The 18,467-nt window shown below is 39.2% G+C and overlaps 2 protein-coding genes across 5 annotated transcripts in view; both read left to right on the top strand.

Moving 5' to 3' along the window:
- The first annotated feature begins 1,016 nt into the window (after nt 1-1,016).
- Nucleotides 1,017-8,703, top strand: LOC125005780 (sorting nexin-1-like). The gene is made up of 15 exons (XM_047581349.1): nt 1,017-1,151; nt 1,569-1,725; nt 3,162-3,295; nt 3,407-3,473; nt 3,584-3,627; nt 3,722-3,863; nt 3,944-4,022; nt 4,140-4,215; nt 4,439-4,552; nt 4,831-4,924; nt 5,059-5,264; nt 5,649-5,792; nt 6,378-6,458; nt 7,324-7,395; nt 7,540-8,703. Exons 1-15 carry the CDS (start codon nt 1,032-1,034, stop codon nt 7,588-7,590), a joined length of 1,581 nt encoding a protein of 526 aa, XP_047437305.1. The 5' UTR covers nt 1,017-1,031; the 3' UTR covers nt 7,591-8,703.
- Nucleotides 8,704-10,367: 1,664 nt separating this feature from the next.
- The window catches only part of csnk1g1 (casein kinase 1, gamma 1), a 28,273-nt gene continuing 20,173 nt past the window's right edge, over nt 10,368-18,467 (top strand). For 2 of the 4 annotated variants that reach the window (XM_047580713.1, XM_047580712.1), the window contains exons 1-4: nt 10,368-10,567; nt 16,388-16,800; nt 17,029-17,069; nt 18,209-18,278. In XM_047580713.1, coding sequence (XP_047436669.1) covers nt 16,617-16,800; nt 17,029-17,069; nt 18,209-18,278 — 295 coding nt within the window. In that variant the 5' untranslated portion in view covers nt 10,368-10,567; nt 16,388-16,616. The remainder of the gene's footprint in view (nt 10,568-16,387; nt 16,801-17,028; nt 17,070-18,208; nt 18,279-18,467) is intronic. The other 2 variants (XM_047580715.1, XM_047580714.1) reach the window with 1 other exon arrangement.

The following is an 18,467-nucleotide window of genomic DNA, read 5'->3' as shown; positions in this document are numbered from 1 at the left end:
AAACTTTAGGTTGATTGTAAACTCGTTTCCAGATTTATTCCAAATTTTAAAAAACATGGCATCAATCACCAAATTCTAATGAACATAAAGAAATTTATACCAATAAATAAATAAATAAATAAAATAATAATAATAAAAACAATACAATTAAAATGCATGTGTCTGTGTGTATGGATATATGTAATAAAATACATATGAATGGTATTGTAACTGTTGACTGTCATACCAAAACGCTGCTGGTTATGATTAAAAAACACTAAAATTACGGTTTATTGGTTTTGTTTTAAATTATATATACGGGTGATAAATATTCAGAATTATTTGAGGTATTGCTGTGGTGATCTTAACAACGGCTGATGATAGTATGTCAGTCCAGTTTTATTTATTTATTGTTTAGTAATCCATATAATGAATTGTCTGCTACATTGTTTTTCAGCATTGCATCACTTTTATTGGCAGAAATCTCAAAGGTTTCTTGAACACACCAAAAGTCAAATTAAGATTACAGAAAAAAGAAAAAAAAACAGTTTGTTGAGCTGTTTACCAAGCCATATTGGAGTTATGGTTATATGTATATTATATGATTTAGTTAATTTGTCCATTCACTTCAAAAAACAAAACAAAACAAAAACAACGACATTAGCACCGTCAAATGAAAATTTAGGGTTTTAACCTTGTATTCATTATGTCCTTAACTTAAATATGTTTTGGTTAACAGCTAAATAAAATTACAAAATTGTGTTGGTCTATCTATCTGTCTATCCAATTTTAAAACAAATGCTGAATACCATAACCTGTGTGGTAGCTAAGATTTAATGCAGGACTATTATATTAGATTGCATTCACGATTGTCTGCTGTAGTTGTTTAAAATAGTGTATATCTACTGTTTTGTGAATTTTCATTGCTTTTCATGCTTCAAGTAGCGCATGCAATGTGGCTCAGTGACCAGCAGGTGTCGCTGTAGCCAATCGTCGCCCTCCCTCCCTCCCTCCACTTCCGGTGCACGTCAGTCGTTCTCACAACACGGAACATGGCGACCAGCTCGGATCGGAATCCACCTCCTTTCCCCGCTACAGAGGAGCCAGAACCCGGCCTGTCTGGCATGGCAGACGGCGACAGCGACGAGGGAGAGGACATATTCGTTAATAACGTAAGTTTTCATCTTTGTCACGTCAGTAGCAGTTATAAATGTTGTTAAATCATGCTTTAAGCGAGCGAGTCGGAGCAAGGGAGTCCGCCTCTTTATCTCCTCTGACCTGCATCCAAAATAACGGGAGTAACTGACGGAGAGCCGCGTATTTGTTTCTAGTTTTGATAGGAAGAAAACGAAACTGATTAATTTATGTAGCCGAAGTTATTTTTGCTTAACCAGACGTGGCTGTTTCGACTTTAGTAGTTAGTTTTCGCTTTGTTTTACGGCTTATTCGGTCCGTCATTGTGATTAACTGTTGATTGAATTGTTTTGGTGCCCAGTTTGACGTCAGCTACTTTTTCATTCCTGATTTTCTATGTTTGCTGTAACAGTCTGCAGACTGTAATGTTACTCGTTTAAAAAAAATTTTTGCAGAGTAACCCCGTGTCTGTGAGTCGAGGAGTTTCTCAGCCGGACCGAAGCAATGTGGATCCTCCAGACCTGTTCGGTGAAGATGAGGAAGAGGAGGCCAGCAGCACCGCGGCCAAATCCAACGGAGTTCACTCTGATGATGACAACGACCTGTTTGCTGGTGAGAACACACTTTCTTCCAACAATCCTATCAAACTGATACGTTATAACTGTTAGGACTATTTACACCGATCAGCCATAACAATAGGACCACTGGTCAAGTAAATACCCCTGATTGTGTCGTTGCCATGGTACCTGTAAGTAGGTGTGAGTTTATTAGGGAGCTAGTAAACATTTGATGTGTTTCTAGTAAGAAACAACATGAAGCGAGGAGTGGGAGTGAAGACTGTCTCGTGTTGTCCATTTCCAACAGAAGACCTTCTGTAGTTTAAATTGCCGGAAAATAAAAATATGTACAGTATATATATCTGATAGGACAGAGTCAGAGCGCACACTGTGTCACAGTTTGTTTATGTGTGGGGCTGCCAAGCTGCAGACCAGCCAGAGGGTCACATGCTTATCCCCCCCCCCCCCCCCCCCCCCCCCCCACCCCCACTCCCACTGTCAGATATTTCACCAGGATGCACAGACAAGCTATCTGAGACCGTATGTTGCTTTGGTCAATGTTTTGCTTGGAGACCTTGGGTCCTGTCATTCATGTGGATGTCTCTTTGACACCTTCCATGTATTTAAGCATCGCTGCAGACCATGTACACCTTGTGTGGAAGCAGTATTGGCTGAGGCCTCTTTTAGCAGAATAACACTCCCTGCCACAGAGCAATAAAGGATCAGGAATGATTTGAGGAACACAACAACAACTTCATGTACTGATATGTAGTGTTACATGATTACATGAGTGTTACATGATTAGTGGCGTTTCATTGTTTCCATGTCAGTTGAGAAAGAGCTCGAACCGTTGAAGAAGAAAAACAGTCAGTAGAAAAAACCTTAAGAAGAAGATCAGTTTGTTTGTGAGTTAGTTCGTTTGTAGCCGTTGTGAACGTATTTTTCGTCAGTAAAAACCCTGAAAATACATCGAGAAGTCCTGCTTCGTTTCTCAAAGAAGCTGCAGTTCCCACAAGATGTGCCCCACCTCGCCTGTACTGTTTTAGTGCAATATTAGGACGTGGTTATAATGTTATGGCTGATTGGTGTGTGTTAGTACTGGTATTAAAAAAAAATTAGGATTTGTATCACTTCACTTTTTTACATGCTGAGATTCAGCATGTAATAACATGAGAATGTAGTATTAAGAAAATGATAATTTTTATCAGTAACTACAATAAAATAACAGGAAGGCAAATTTCTTTGTAGTGTATGTCATTGCAGATAAAGTCACATTGTACAATATAGCAAATTAAATACAAAAAGATTCAACAAAAGGAAGTTCAGAGAATAATACTCCCTCCAAAAGACAGATACTCAGACAGCAGGTATTCCAAATATCTCCCTTACTAATCTAAGAAATACACGTCAAGACGAGAGTTTTAGAGACAATTCAGTTTTAATTTTTTTTGAATAGTAAGAACTGCACATGAAAGTGTTTTCTTCCTCCAGAAGCGCACGTGGAGCTAAGCACAGACAAATCCGACAGCTCTGCTCGAAAGGAGCCCTCCACCTCGTCCGGCCCTCGTCCTGCCTCCACGTTCACTCAGGGCCCTGCAGCAATGCAGCCTGCCTCCTTGGAACAGGTATAGTCATCCGAGTTGGGAAACAATTATTCGCTTCTATAGTGTCGGCACTTTGATGCCGCCTCTAACAGTATTTTCAGCATCTTTTCAACGTGTCCTTGTTCATTACAGCTGGAGGAGGAGGAGGCCATGGATAGTTTTGATGTGGATGTTGCTGTCACCAACCCAGAGAAAGTTGGTCAGTGCCTTTTTGTCTTACACTGTAAAACTATGATACATTAATGAGTTAATCGTCTGAATGCTGATAAATGCCCATCTTTAACGTGTTTCTCATATTTCTGTCCTCAGGAGACGGCATGAATGCATATGTGGCCTACAAAGTATCCACAAGGGTCTGTAGTCAAGCTTGTCATTATTAATATATTTTTGGGGTTTTACTGTTCTCATGTCCTGGTTCTCATGTTCTCTCCCCGTGTCTTCCACCAGACATCCTTGGCCATGTTCAGAAATAAGACCTTCTCTGTGAGGAGGCGTTTTAGTGACTTCCTGGGTCTTTATGAAAAGCTGTCAGTAAAACAGTCGCTCCACGGCTGCATCATTCCACCGCCACCTGAGAAAAGTGTTGTAGGTGGGTGCTCGGGTTTTTCTTTTTTATTAAAAGTGTCGTGCATATTTATGTACTTGCGTATCACATTTTGTGTTCAACAGGAATGACCAAAGTGAAGGTGGGAATGGACGACCCGTCATCCGTGGAGTTTGTGGAAAGAAGACGAGCGGCTCTGGAGAGGCAAGGATTTAGTGAGATGATCGCTCAGATGTGTTTATGTTCCCTCCTTGGACAACACGTTGGTTTGCATATTTTATGAGTTACTTCATTCCCCCTCCACTGTGTTTTCTTTTTAAGGTATCTTCAGAGAATTGTGTCTCACCCGTCATTACTACAAGATCCTGATGTGCGAGAGTTCTTGGAGAGAGACGATGTGGGTATTTTAAGACACAAAGACATTCCCTAGTTGGAATAAACTCAGTACTTTTAAAATAAATCCTTCATTGATTGTTTCAGATTTCATATTTAGAAAGTAGAGATAGCTCAGTTTTATGTTTATGACTCTTGACAATGACATACAGTATGTATAACACCCCTCAAAATAACATAACATGCTAACTCTTTGTCTGTTTGTCTGTGTCTCTTTGGGTTTTCAGCTTCCCAGAGCAGTGAACACTCAAGCACTGAGTGGAGCTGGTTTCCTCAAAATGATCAATAAGGCTTCAGATGCTGTCAACAAGATGACCATCAAGATGAATGAGTCTGACACTGTAAGGAGACTCTGGATGTTTTGAAGTTTGAGAGAGATTGTTGCACATGTGACATACGAATGGAAATGCGTTTCATGTTGTATTTCCATTTGTAGAAATATCTAAGACCTGATAAAATATGAAAGACTGTAGTTTTTTTAGTGTTATTTCAGTATTTCTATTTTAGGTTTATCTATTCGATAAAACTAGTGTTGTTTTATTTGCCCGCTTTACTTTGATAAAAGTGTAATTGTGCATATGTGGAAGAGGGCTGTGTTTTCATATGCTTTTTGTCTCAGTGGTTTGAGGACAAGTTCCAGGAGGTGGAGAGCGAGGAGCAGCAGCTGAGGAAGCTTCACGCTCTGGTCGACTCCCTCGTCAATCACAGGAAGGGTGAGCTGCATTTGCCAGACAGTTTTTTTTTTTTTTGTGTGTGGAAAGATTAGAGTTCAGTCCAGCTGCCTCCTGCTCTTTTAGGGTGAAACAAGTAGACTGAATAAACGTTCTGTTGTCTGCTTTAACTCCAGAGCTGTGTGGGAACACGGCAATATTTGCCAAAAGTATGGCCATGTTGGGAAACTCTGAGGACAACACAGCACTGTCGCGGGCCCTGTCCCAGCTGGCAGAGGTGGAGGACAAGATGGAGCAGCTGCATCAGGAGCAGGCAGCCAGCGACTTCTTCATCTTTGCAGAGCTGCTTGCTGACTACATCCGTCTCCTTGGCGCTGTGCGGGTTAGTTGACGTCTCCGGAATAGTTGGCATAGGAATAGGAACAGGAAAAAAAGAAAGGAGAGAAAAGAAGAAAACTTTTAGTAGTCGCCATTACTGTATCCACAGAATTAAAGAAGTTTTTTTACATATAAGACTTCAAAATCTGGTAAAGAAATAAGTGCATGTTCACCTGTGCATCGTTGCAGGATATGTGGCGTATTTTTAACACTTCTCACTTGATCTCTGCATTTTGTCAACAACATTAAAAACAGTTGCAGGTGCACATCTTGCTCATCTTAAGGAAAATTCTAGGTCACAGTTTACGTGCTGTCTGCTCTCTGTTTGGTAAGCAGAACGATCAGGTGTCGTTACTGTTGTTATCTAATCTGGCATGGACGTCCACAGGGGTGTTTTGACCAGCGCATGCGGGCGTGGCAGCGATGGCAGGAGGCTCAGAGCACGCTCCAGAAGAAGAGAGAGGCCGAGGCCAAGCTGCTGTGGGCCAACAAACCCGACAAACTGCAGCAGGCAAAAGAGGAGATCACTGAGGTAAGAGAAGGCGTTACTGTGGCACGGGACCAACATGGGCTGGTAGAGGTGTAACTTGTAGAACAGACTGGGGATCATGTTAGTCTAACCTGGGAACAAAGCAGAAATCTAAATTTGGGTTTAGTTTGCACCAAGCCGACTTCTTCAAAAGCTAAACAAGTATATATTCCTTAGGACTAAACCATCAGGGTGTATTTTCAGCCAAATCTTTAGTAAAAAGAATAAAGAATGTTTTTCTATGTCTTAACGTAATGAAACCAGTAAAAACCTGTTGTCCCACATTCTCAGATTTGAGGATTTGCTCCCTCTTTGTGTTTCTGATTCAAACTTTTTTTGGCTGGAGGACCAGAAACACAAGCTGAGACATCACCTTAGGCTTTTTGAAGGTCACCTGTCACCGTTGTGTCATATTTCATAACAACGGGAAAGTAACCTGTTTGATATTAATGCTGAGTAACCATGACTTGACTACTATCATATCTACTGTGTTTAATCTGTAGTTTTTCAGGATTAGCAGCTGGTGTGTTAAAAAGAATATTTAGCTTGAAAATAAAATCACGTTTGCCTTGTCATCTTTATCCTCAGTGGGAGACGAGGGTCACTCAGTACGAGAGAGACTTTGACAGGATCGGCTCGGCTGTGCGCAAAGAAGTTCTCAGGTTTGAGGTATGATGGAAGGGATTCATGTCTTATTGTCTTCCTACAACTTAAAGTAGATTTAATGTGACTTTTTTCTTTTGTTTTCATTATGTTAGTCACTTGCCCACTGAATAGTATATTTCTGGGTGTATTTGGGTTTTCTATTAAAGCTTGTAGCACTTCAGCCTCTGACATTCATCAAGGTCCTCATCGGCACCAAAGAGACGCCCCAACAGAAGAATGCTCATGTTAGTGTGATGGTAGTTGTAGTCTTTGTGGTGTGTTCAAGTGCTAGTTTTTGGCCCAGACACACTCGACGCCATGGCTGACCTTCGTCGCTGCTTATTCTTTAGTTATGGTTTGGCCATTAGGACGATTGCATGGAAGCTGTGAAAATGAGGAAATGTATTCCAGTCTGTAGGTTCAGTGTAAAGAATGAAGGAGAGGATATATTTTATCCACGTTAGCTGTGTGGTTTGGGGATAATCTATTTGCTCCTTTATGGATTGAACCACATTTATATAATCTGAAGATTAAACCTGCTGATTTAAGGATAGAACCTCTCTCGTCCGCTTGCACCACCAAGACCATGACAACATAAACCACATTACCATATATTATTTAGATTTTTTGCTTAAAATCAGTCTTCCAGTATAAAGTTACTTTCATATTTTTATGATGACTGTGATCGTAGGGCCCACGCTGAAACGGTTTGGCCCCACAATGAAGTGCTTTATGCTACGAGTCATGCTGGTTTTGACCTCTTCCCAGTATTTCTCTTCTTCGCGCACCTTGAAAGCACGAGAAGTTCTGCCAGAAATTCCTCCAGCTGGGTTTTCCATTGCCAAAGAGCTGGAGATCTGAGATGTAACAGCACCATTTGTCTTCACAGAAAGAAAAAGCCAAGGACTTCAAGAGCCAGATAATCAAATATTTGGAGGCGATGCTTCAGTCTCAACAGCGGGTAATTATTAAACTATATATTCAACATACACAAGCGCATCTTTCTCATTATTCTCCGTTTAACGTTGTTAATAACCAGCGCTAATTGAGCTCTATTGATCGTCTCCCTAATTATTTTTTTCTTCTCATCTTCATCGTATTTCAGCTTATTAAGTTCTGGGAAGCATTCCTGCCTGAGGCAAAGGCGATTGCTTAGTGAAGTGGGACACTTTTTAAAGACCCCGACTGCCTTTTTGAACACTTTACCTCTTTACCAGGAACTGAGAGGACACTTTTGAAACACACAACAAACTTCCATCCATACCGTCTTTTTAAGTATAGTGTATTCTCTTATTTTGTACAGGTCTTTGATATAAGAAGCTGCCGCATTTACACAGCATTTCTTTGGTATAACTCCTTCATTAAAAGTTGGTGTAAAAGCAAAAATCCAAACAGAGATTAACCCACCCATAGTATTTGCAAAACTCACTGTCTCCTCAGTGGGGTATATATATTTATGTTTCTCGCTTAAACCACTATATTAAAGTGTTAACACTGAGGTACTGCCCTAGAATAACATTGTCTGTAGTTTACACTAGAATGTATGTAAGTCATTCCACTAACACATTTTGTTGATGGATGCATGTCAGACAATGCACTAAAACGTATTTTTCTTTCAAATAAAACTCCACAATTGACAGCTGAGGTCATTCATAAGAAGTATTAGAACATTGTTACAGTGCATCACACAATGAATATGAAGTCATAGATTACAGTCTCATCAGAGGTGTTACAAAATGAACGTGATGATTACAGCGAGTGCAGGTTGACAAAATGCAATCGCTGCTTTGTTGGTATTTTCTATGATGTTGTATTTGCTGAAGTCATGTTTATTATAATGATCAGTTTCTTCCACAACAGTTTGAAGTGCGTACATGTGTTGTGTCGCAGATTGAAGGAACTCCTTTGGAATTGAGATTGTTTACGAGCCACGTACTGTAAAAAGAACAAACACTCTTGACATATACAAATGTGCACATTGGCAGTACTGTGAATCATACGACAAATGTCAAACTATCATTCGTAACCGTGCATTTTTAGTTTTATTTTAATTCTTTTATAAATTGGGTTAACAATGACGGAGCGCCACAGACATTCAAGTGATACAGTCCCTTATTTTCTTAATGATCATTTTTAAGTGTAGTTTTTTCCGGTCGTGTCATATTTACGTAAGGATGTGCTTTATTTTTGTAACCACTTTGCATTAGCACACACATTTTCCTGGAAATGCTTTACAGGTAGATGTACAAAATAAATGATGATTGGATAAGCCCTGGGCACTGTTTTCATTTTCCGTGTTTACTTTGTGAAGTTTCATGTGAGATTTTCTATTTGGATTCAGTAGCAATTATGAAACTTCGATTTCTGATTTTAAAGTCCAGCTGTTGGTCGACTTGGGCAAATATATTAACTCTTTAGTGGCTGTTAGTTCATCTGGCTAATAAATTTGCAATCTGGCCTGTGACCCTTACGATACCAATGATTTAACTGACTGAGACTGAACTCATTGGATGGTTTACACTCAGAGTTAACCATAGTGTTTAATTTATTGAATTATGTTCAATAAATTAGTATCATTATTAAAAAAAAAATTGGAGAAAGTATTCAATATATTTCCATCTTATTCTGATTGTGCTAAGCCACAACATAGAAAAGTTTAGAAATTATGCTCTTTCAATGGCAGAAACAAAAAAACAACCACTTCACAGTCCACTTCGCAGTCCATCTGCACCTGAAGGACGAGCGTCACTCTTTAAAAGACAATAATGTCCACATTTAGCAAAAGAAACAGATGGTCTGAAAGAGGAGTAAAAGAAGCCATCTATGTAAAATTGACAACCCTTTTCTGAACAGGTGAAAGCTGCTTACAGTCTGAACACCTGTCCTCCAAATTTCACCCCAACTTCATATCTTAAGGCTAGAGAGTTTCCATTAATTAATAGTTAGATAACCACTAACTGTGAGAAAGGAGGATATAACATCCTAGTTATGTGAGTTTCTGGTGGCCATCACCCACAGATGTTGCAAAGAAAAGTAGAAACCTCCCACCAGTCGTTTAGAACTGAGGAATCAACTTGGTGAAAAGTCTTTAAAAAAAAAAACTCAAACAGAAATCATAGCAAAGTATATGCTGTTTCATTCATTATGTTACTAACCATGTACATGATGTCATTCTAATAAAATGCCTTATAAACTGATATAACCTTCAATAACAAAAATATTGCGTGGCCACTGACATCATATGGAGATCCCCTGTAATTCATTCTTTGTAAACAACTTAATGAGCAATCTTGATAAATTGTGTAAGAGTCATGATGCACCACAATAAAAAAATAAATAAAAAATGACTGTTGTTTTACAGCAATAACAAACAGAGCATTCATGTGAGCTGCCTTAGATTTCCATACTTAAACCTTTTGTGTTTTTACACTATCTTAATCATGGGGGTGCCCGCTATAGGATCTAATCTGGCCTACACAATCAATTTGGAATTTCATTTTTTAAAGGGTATTTTTATTAAATGTAAACATTCTCTTAATTTATTTGTTTTTCTTGGCACTAAAACAAATAGAAAAAGTTACAGTTGGCCTCACCTGCACCCCATATCCCTCAACGTGGAGTGTGTAGAGGTGGTTCAGACCTCTAAGTACCTGGGTCTACAGCTATTATTATTATTATTATTATTATTATTATTATTATTATTATTAAATCACTGGACTCTGAATTATCCTCTCTATCTTCTTCTATCTATCATACTTATATGTTATGATGCTCAAATCAAATATCAAATTGGGCCTGTATGTGGAGTTTGTCATCCTACGTCTAAGTAGTCAATCATTACATTATATTGGTCTAATGGTTAATTAGCCCATAGCATCAGGCTGACCCGGAAGTGTGCGTCGTGGAGCGGGCGGTGCCGTGTTTCTACTTCCTGTGTGCTCGAACCTCTCACGAGCATCGACGGCGGGTGAAGAATGGAGCGGAGCCGCTAACGTCTGCTAGCGTGAAACATCAGCAACAACAGGCAGCACCAAATCTGGAAACCTCACATTTTACCCCCGGGCAACTGTGTACATTGGGAGGCAACGAGCACGCAAGCCGCGTCCTGGCCGTATAGATTCACCACAAAGAAGGTGAGCGTGTTGTGTTTGTGTGCGAGCTATCAAAGCAACATTTGATAGCGGGCTCTTTGGTGGTTGGCTAATATTTTTGTTGCTAACGGAGCTAATTTCCTTGTTGCGCTCGGTCCAGCTGTCACCTAGCCACCAGTAGGGGTTAGCTGATGCGTTAACATGCACCAAAGAGTGTGCTGCCTTTATTTACAACCATTCAAACAAATAAATATTCACATTAAAAAGATTTCTTTTTGCATTGCGCTATTTCTCGCAGTAAAATTTGAACCAGACGAGACACCGTGGCTCAGTACTGCTTTGCTAATCTTAGCTTTATGGCTGGTTAGTCACATATGATGTTGCCAAGCTGATAATATAACCTGGCTAATGGTTAGTTCGCTCTTTAAACGATCTGACCACCATTCACGTCAGACTGCCAGGGCTGGCTTTGTCCGAGAAACGGTGGCGTAGAACTGCCACCTCGCTTCCTTGTTTTGATTCAACCGGAGGCCTGCATACAAAGGAATCGATCATCTTTATATTAGCCCGAACTGCCTCTGCCCTACACTTCCTCACATTTAGCTTACTATTTTCACTTCTTTATACAGGCTAAGCGATGCAAACAGGAGGTGGCACATAACAGAGAAATCGTTGCCCCGTGTCTGTCTGTCTGCTCCGTTGAATTTGAAGCATTCTTCGATGTGGTGCAAGGTTCTTTAAATTGAGAAAATGTTCCAGTGTGGCTGCAGTGCTAATTATGTTTTGCTTGTTGTTAATTTTATATGAATATGAGTAAGTGCATCTTGGTGTGCATTTCTCTGCCCAGCTGCATAGATAGCTTCAGTTGAATCAATACAGCATGGCTCATGATCAGTTATTTGCTGTCTAGCAAAATAATTAGTATAAAGAAAGGTAAAATAAAATATAAATATTATCTAGTAAAACAAAATAGAAAATGATCTAAGCAAAATATGTATAGAATTATCATTATGAACAATTCAACAGAAACAGTGAGAATACAGATGTGATTAGTTGGCATTTTATTAAACTATGTTTCGATGAATATTTGTATGGTCAGATATTCATTTTAAAAGAAACTATGCACAGAAAATGTTGCCATAAAATAATTTGTGTTGGATTAATTCAAAAAACGATTCAGAAAAACTTTTGCATTTGATTTGTGATATTCAGAGCATTTTCAAGTACTGCATTTTATTTGTAATTGTTTACTTGACAAGGCGGTGCTTTGTTTAAGTGATGCATACACTTCCACTACTCCACTGAACGTGCAGTAAATTGATGGAGGATGAATAGTACAGATAATCTAAGTTCCCACCAATTATACTTCATAAGAGCTGCCTTTAAGGAGAGAGGCAGCTGTTGGCTGGCTCTGCCACAGTAGGAGTCTGCGCTGTTGGCAAGCCCCCCTCTCAGGCTGATCTTTCCACTGAAGGTTAATCACTGCACTCAGAGCCTTTGTTTCTGCAAAAATGAAAAGATGTCAACAGATTAGCCATTTTTAATAGATGCTAATCAGCCAGAAGCATCTCAGCATTTCGAGATATTTTGACATGCAAATCTGTGCGCTGTAATTAAGGTTTTTGGAGTGTGAAAGACATGTTCCGTGCAACTTTTCTGCGTTACTGAAGGAGATATGCAAGCAAATAGTTCCAGATTTTAAAAGTAGTTATTAACCCATTACATGAGCTTTCCTAAATTCTTGATATATTTAGGCTTTGATTACCGGTATCGTCAAACAAACCCTTGTGCCTGTGAATAGACTGCAAATACTTTTGTGTATGTTTTGAAACTCTTCACATTTCATTTATAGCAGAACTGTGTATTCCTGCTTCATCATTTCCAGGCTAGACCTAGAAAACAAGTCATCTGATACGGAAAAAAGTGTTGGTGATGAGGCAGAAATGTGACATCAGCGGAACGTATTACATGCATCTCAATTTTGAGAGCATCTTCAGTTTATGCCACATTTCCTTTTTATGCAAAACCAGCTTCATTCCACAGTGTAAATCCATAGGATATCCTGAGGGTAGGGAAAGGGTGTTTTATTTGAGCATAATGGCATATTGATTGTTTAAATTATGCAATGACATTGCATGGAAATTTATTTTTTATCTGTGTTCGTGTGGTGTGACTTACCTTATGTGTTATATGGGACAGCAGTTTTCAAGAAAGCTCAGCAAAGCTCTCCCGTATATGCTAGAAATATTATTTAATGTTAAACTGGCTCTTCATTCATTGCACTAATGGTGTTGCTAATTCTATATTATTTGTACAAACGAAGCAAGTGTTCATTTAAATGCCACTATGGAAATGCTGTGCTGTCATAGATCTATATCATTGAGTGATCTACTCTAGTCCAGCATTAGACCAACTAAAGTATCTACTATGGCGTTCAACATTTAGTGCATAGACACAGTAACATTTTTAATTAATCTCAACATGTCAGATCAGGTCAAATGATGTTCTTGGAAACATTGAATCATTTCTCAATTGAATATTTTGAATTGTCTAGTCCTGGTTGTGATATGCACTCACTTGCTAGTTCGTTAGGTACATTAAAACAAATGCATTCCAATGTGACAGTCCAGGAACAAGTCTTATCTTCATGAAGGTTATTTGACATGTAAAGTTTTAACTGTGTCCTCACTTTGGAGGCTGCCGCTTGTAGTATCTTTGAATTACATGGCGTCATACTAACACATGTTACTATTATATTGACAACTGCATTATAGTCGGTGAGCAGGGCGTGTTCAGGTCAATACAGTTCAACAACAGCACCACAAAATTGTACTCACTATAGTACCTAAAGAACTGGCAAGTGAGTGGAGCTCACATTTATTAAAACCTGTATCTGAAATAATACCTGAAAGTAATCTTTTGACGCATGGATAGATTTTACATAACTAGATTGTTCAGCTGTTGTTTTAAATCAGTGAAGACAATAGCCTCTAAATTACATCTGATATGGAGGTTGAATGTGTACAACTCCTTTTATGTCCTTTATTTCTTAGCAGCACTATTACTTGAATAGGGTGCCAGAAAGTGTGTGACCTCAAACATATCGTCATTTAAGTGGAGACATCGCACCTCCTTGGGGATAAAGGCTGGGTATTCCCCACCTTACATCAAAACAGAAGAAGCCATTCATCATAGCTGAAGAAGCCTTTTATGCAGACCACAGAACTCCACAGTAGTTTCTAATCCACAGTGGATTGCTCAACTTTGTTCTTCGCTTTATTGATTTGGTGGCTGGCTGAAATTAATTTGTGGACAATGTGTCTGTGCAGTATAATAAATTGCAACTTAAAATAATCGTTGCTTAGTATTTATTTTTTGTAAATCCTTTGTAAACACTCAGACTTCCCCGAATCACAGGGAGAACTTCATTAAAAAAAAGGTTATCTACATGTTTGACATTTGAGTTTCAGCTGCACTTAAACATTTTGAGGGCTGTTAAATTGGATTGCACTGTATTCAGCAAACATAAAAATTACTGACTTTGCCTTGAGTCACTAATTTGAGAATAAAATACGGCAGTCATGTGGTATTATCTTCTTTTTAACTTGGTCCAGTAAATAACCATTTGATGACAACATATTTAAACAACCAGAAGACACAATATAATACACTTGTGGATTTATTACAGCATTTAATGCTAATTAATATAGATCATTTTCAACTCTATGTAGTTTTACTGCCACTTTAATGTGTATTTCTTGAAGGTAATCCACAGATTAGGCATGTCTAGGCATGTTTAAAACAGAGTGGCTGGGGTGGTGTAATTCTACTGGAGATGATTCAGTCAAAAACTTGACTGTTTTATGACCAAGTTCCATGTTAAACCGAGTACATTTTGCATGTAATTTTCTCCAAGCAAACTAAACTAACCTTGAAACAGTGTCCTGCGTCAGATTTGTGTGTTGGATTATTACGCTTAACACTATATTTATTTTCCATTTTTAAAACAAAATAAGCCTTTAATCTGAAGTAAGTTTCATAAATTAGAGGACTGTGTAAGTTAAATGTTGAAAGCAATTCTTAAAAAATGCCAACTACAATTAACTTTTAATATAGTTGTAACAGCTCTCCGGGACATAACGAGTGACAGTCGACCGGTTTGAATGGGTTGAACGCAGGCTAAGTGAGAGTTTGCGTGTCAAGATGGAAACCTCTTCTTCAACACCTTGCTGAGCCGATCTAACCACAGCTGCACTCTGGATTAAAGTGGCTCTACACATGACTATTTGCACAATGGAAACTGTTACAGCTCGCCGTTGGTCTCTGCTGCAAACCTCTTTTATAGCTGTGTTGTTCTCTTCCTGGTTTTATGTAATAGCACAGTGCACAGTTGCCCTTGAGAGCAAACTAGCTGTCTTTGATGCTGCGATCTGTGCAGGCAATACTGAGCATGAGTCATCCAGAAGCCCACACACAAATACTTTGAGCAGCAGCCTTTTCCATGCTCAGGAATTACGGCATTGCCAGGAAAACAGTAGTAGCTGTTGCTTTTACCAAACGCACAAGTAAAGTTGTAGACGAATGAAATTGACAATTACCAGAAATGTTTGTTAATCTGACTAATTTACAGCCGCCGTTTGATCCCGCTTTTGCACGGTAACTTTCTGAAGATGATTAACAGAGTAAGATTTCCCCCGAGAGGCCTACACCCTAACCCCGTACACATTAAATTACCTTTACACTCTGTAATCACGTGGTGTAATATTGGCACGGAAGGTGGTAAAATTGCTTCAATGAACGCTTAACGTGTCCATCAAGTTTAAGTTAGGTGCCCTTGTGAATAGACTAGCTTTATATAATTGTTTACATAATATTCTGACATTGTCTGTAGCTATGGGTGGTGAGATGCCTTCATGGTCACCAACTCTGACTTAGGGTTTGTGTTGATGCTCAAACCCGTTGCTGTGTTTTCTGTGACGTGATGACTATCTCTTAAGTCCGGCAGCACTGATACCGTGAGCCACCTTTGTCCCTGTAAACACGTTCTACTTATAAACACGTTTTTTTTAAATGACTCATGACCTTCAAAAATTACTCTTACGATAAGTTGCGTATCGAAAACGTTGCCTGGAACTTAACGTATGATCTTAATTTTTAATTTTGTCATTCAACAACATATTTTAAGAGTAAAAGGAGATTTTTTTCTCAGTTCAGAATTGCAGTAGCGTAGCCACCCAGCCATTCTTCTGTCTGTGCAGGACATGACTTACCTGCTAAATGAGCTCTGCTGCGTGCATCTCTATTTTCTCACAATATTAACCGTCAAGAAGCTAAACATCTACCCCGCTCTTACCATTGTCCTCAAACAAAGCACTTCATCACTATTTAATATTTTAAGTCCAATCCAGTTCCTCTTTCAGGTTCATTTTACTTTGTGTTGTGTCTGTTCACGTCTTAAGGCGTGTTTTTAAAAATTTAAAGCGGCTAACATGTCCTTAATGCAGAACCGCTTTACATTTGCAGTGTCTGCAACGCCAGTCTAGTCATGAGGCTATAGCAGCGTGTTTTCATTAGCAGCATCGCCACGGTAATATCAGATCACTTCGAGTGACTGTATTCATTTTGTGGTTTGTGTTAAATATCTGTTTATTACAAATATCTTTTTCTGTCAAAATAGATTATCACAGAAAAGCCCATTCTTTACGTTGTAGTTTTGTTCTCATACCTCACTTATGTGAGGAGACTTTATTGCATTTAATGGAGGGTTTAAGGACTTCCTTAGGAATTCAATGCAATATGAAATAATCTGCTCCCTTCACAACGTTGACATTTTATTCTCTTATCATATGTTGTTTGTCACAGGTCTCCTACCTTCTCCTTCTTGGGACAAATGTTGAGGTCTCACAACAGTTAGAGGTGTCGGGGCGAGGACCGGGAGGAGCGTTGGCCAACTGCACCAGGTTTTGTCCCATGAGCGTGACTGTGCCGTCCAGGCACCGCCAGTGACCAGGGCTGTGGCTGTGGTGGGCCCGGCCCAGGAGGCCTCCTCGTTCATCACTCCGGGCTCCCGCTGACCTGCGCTGCTCACACCATGGATCAGCAAAGAGACAAATATGGCGAGCGGCCAGCAAGGGCCACTAAAGTTTCCCAGGGAAGCCGCAGCGGACACTCACGGCCATCTGGCTCCTCAAGCTCCTCTGGGGTTCTTATGGTGGGGCCTAATTTTCGTGTGGGCAAGAAAATCGGCTGTGGAAACTTTGGTGAATTGAAGCTTGGTAAGTTGCGTCTTGGTTTTACCATAGTTCTTAATAGTTCTTTGAATAAACGATAGACATTAGCTAGTTTATCTGAGATGCATTTGTCTATTTTAGACTATCTTAGACATGAGATGTTGTAGTTGTTGCAGGAAATTCGTTAAAACATCACTTGGAGGTTTGCTTATTTCTTTTTTTAGGTCGTATATTTAATTTTAAAAAGATTTCTAATGTATGCTTTTATTTCAGGTAAAAATCTCTACACAAATGAGTATGTAGCCATTAAACTGGTAAGTTTACACTTACTTTTTCTCCTCAGCTGTTAAATTTAAAGTTACTTTTAGGACTCATTACATTCCACAGCACTTCATTATTAAATATTACGTTTAGGACTTTAGACATTACTTTTTCATTATTAAATTCAGCATTTAAAGCTCGCCAGGTTGAGTCGGTGCCCCATCCTTTTTATCCTGTTTCTTCTTGTCTGTCCCCAATACTACTAATCAGATAAAGGCATAAAAGCCAAAAACAGTTGTTTAAAAATGACTTGGTGCAGCATATAGTGGAGCATTCATTTTAGATCAAGATCAGTAACACTGGCACAGGAACAACACTGCTGTTTAAGAAAGAGTAGATTCTTCTATTGTTATTGTTTGAATGGTGGTTATAAGAAAAGGAAACGAGTATTTTTTTAGCACACGAAGAAAAAGGTACATAATGTTGTTCTTCCGTACTTGATTTTAGAGATACAACTAAAATCATTTTTGTAGTGAGGGAAATCACGCAGCTGCTAAATTTACACTGGGGCTGTACACTGGTCGGTGGATGCTGGACGTGAGTGAACGAGGTGTAGATGCTCAGCTGGGCGTGTCTTTCTAGTGACTGCTGGACTGGAAATCGTGGCTCCTGACTCATGCTATTATTATTGCTCACTAGAGAGTTGTAATTTGCTCCAGTATCAAGGTATTAATCTCCGCAAGCTAAATGGGTTTCATCTTCTCACTCCACTGTACTGTTTGCAGACAGTAGAATCTAAAAGGGTTTTAGCTAAAGAAAAGATGTGTGGACTCTCAAAACGCCATCAACCCAGTGAGAGAACATTTTATAATTTTGGTGAATGCACAATCTTGCATTGACCCTTTGAATAAATTACAATGAAATCTTTTTGTTATAGGTTTGGGCACTTAGCCCTCACTAACTGGGTTGTTTTGGTGGAGTGTAATTTTGCGAAATGACTCGGATTTTATTGAATGGTGTGATTGTTTATTCCATTGTGGCACTAGTGGTTCGCTTTAATGGCCATAATGTGAAAATCCAAAAATGCATTGATTTTCTAAGCTTAATTTAACATTATAATGAATTCATGTGATGATGTTTGTGTGATTAATGTAGTTGACTGAGTTTTGGTTGTGATGTGTTCGCTGTGCAGGAACCAGTGAAGTCAAGGGCACCACAGCTGCATTTAGAGTACCGGTTCTACAAAACGCTGGGGACTACAGGTGAGCTCACAGACACGTTTGCTGCTCCCCGGCTTGTTTTCTGTGTGACCACGTGCAACGCTTTGACCGTTTTGGAAGATCAGACCAAAGATTGCATCATTTCCACAACAAGCGATTACTCAACCCAGGTTACATATTGATATTAAGCTGGATCAGCAACTTATTTTAATCTCCAGGACTTTGTGTACA

Source organism: Mugil cephalus, chromosome 3, assembly GCF_022458985.1.
Source record: "Mugil cephalus isolate CIBA_MC_2020 chromosome 3, CIBA_Mcephalus_1.1, whole genome shotgun sequence".
Lineage (NCBI taxonomy): Eukaryota > Metazoa > Chordata > Actinopteri > Mugiliformes > Mugilidae > Mugil > Mugil cephalus.
The sequence above is the reverse complement of the archived record's forward strand: the minus strand, read 5'-3'. Positions and strand labels throughout refer to the sequence as shown.

What these genes read in the sequence shown, in the direction of transcription:
- LOC125005780 (XM_047581349.1), top strand. Translation starts at nt 1,032, where the DNA reads ATGGCGACCAGCTCGGATCGGAATCCACCTCCTTTCCCCGCTACAGAG. An exon ending in CCTCGTCAATCACAGGAAGG is followed by an intron (nt 4,925 to 5,058) that starts GTGAGCTGCATT and finishes CTTTAACTCCAG; the next exon opens with AGCTGTGTGGGAACACGGCA. An exon ending in TGCTTCAGTCTCAACAGCGG is followed by an intron (nt 7,396 to 7,539) that starts GTAATTATTAAA and finishes ATCGTATTTCAG; the next exon opens with CTTATTAAGTTCTGGGAAGC.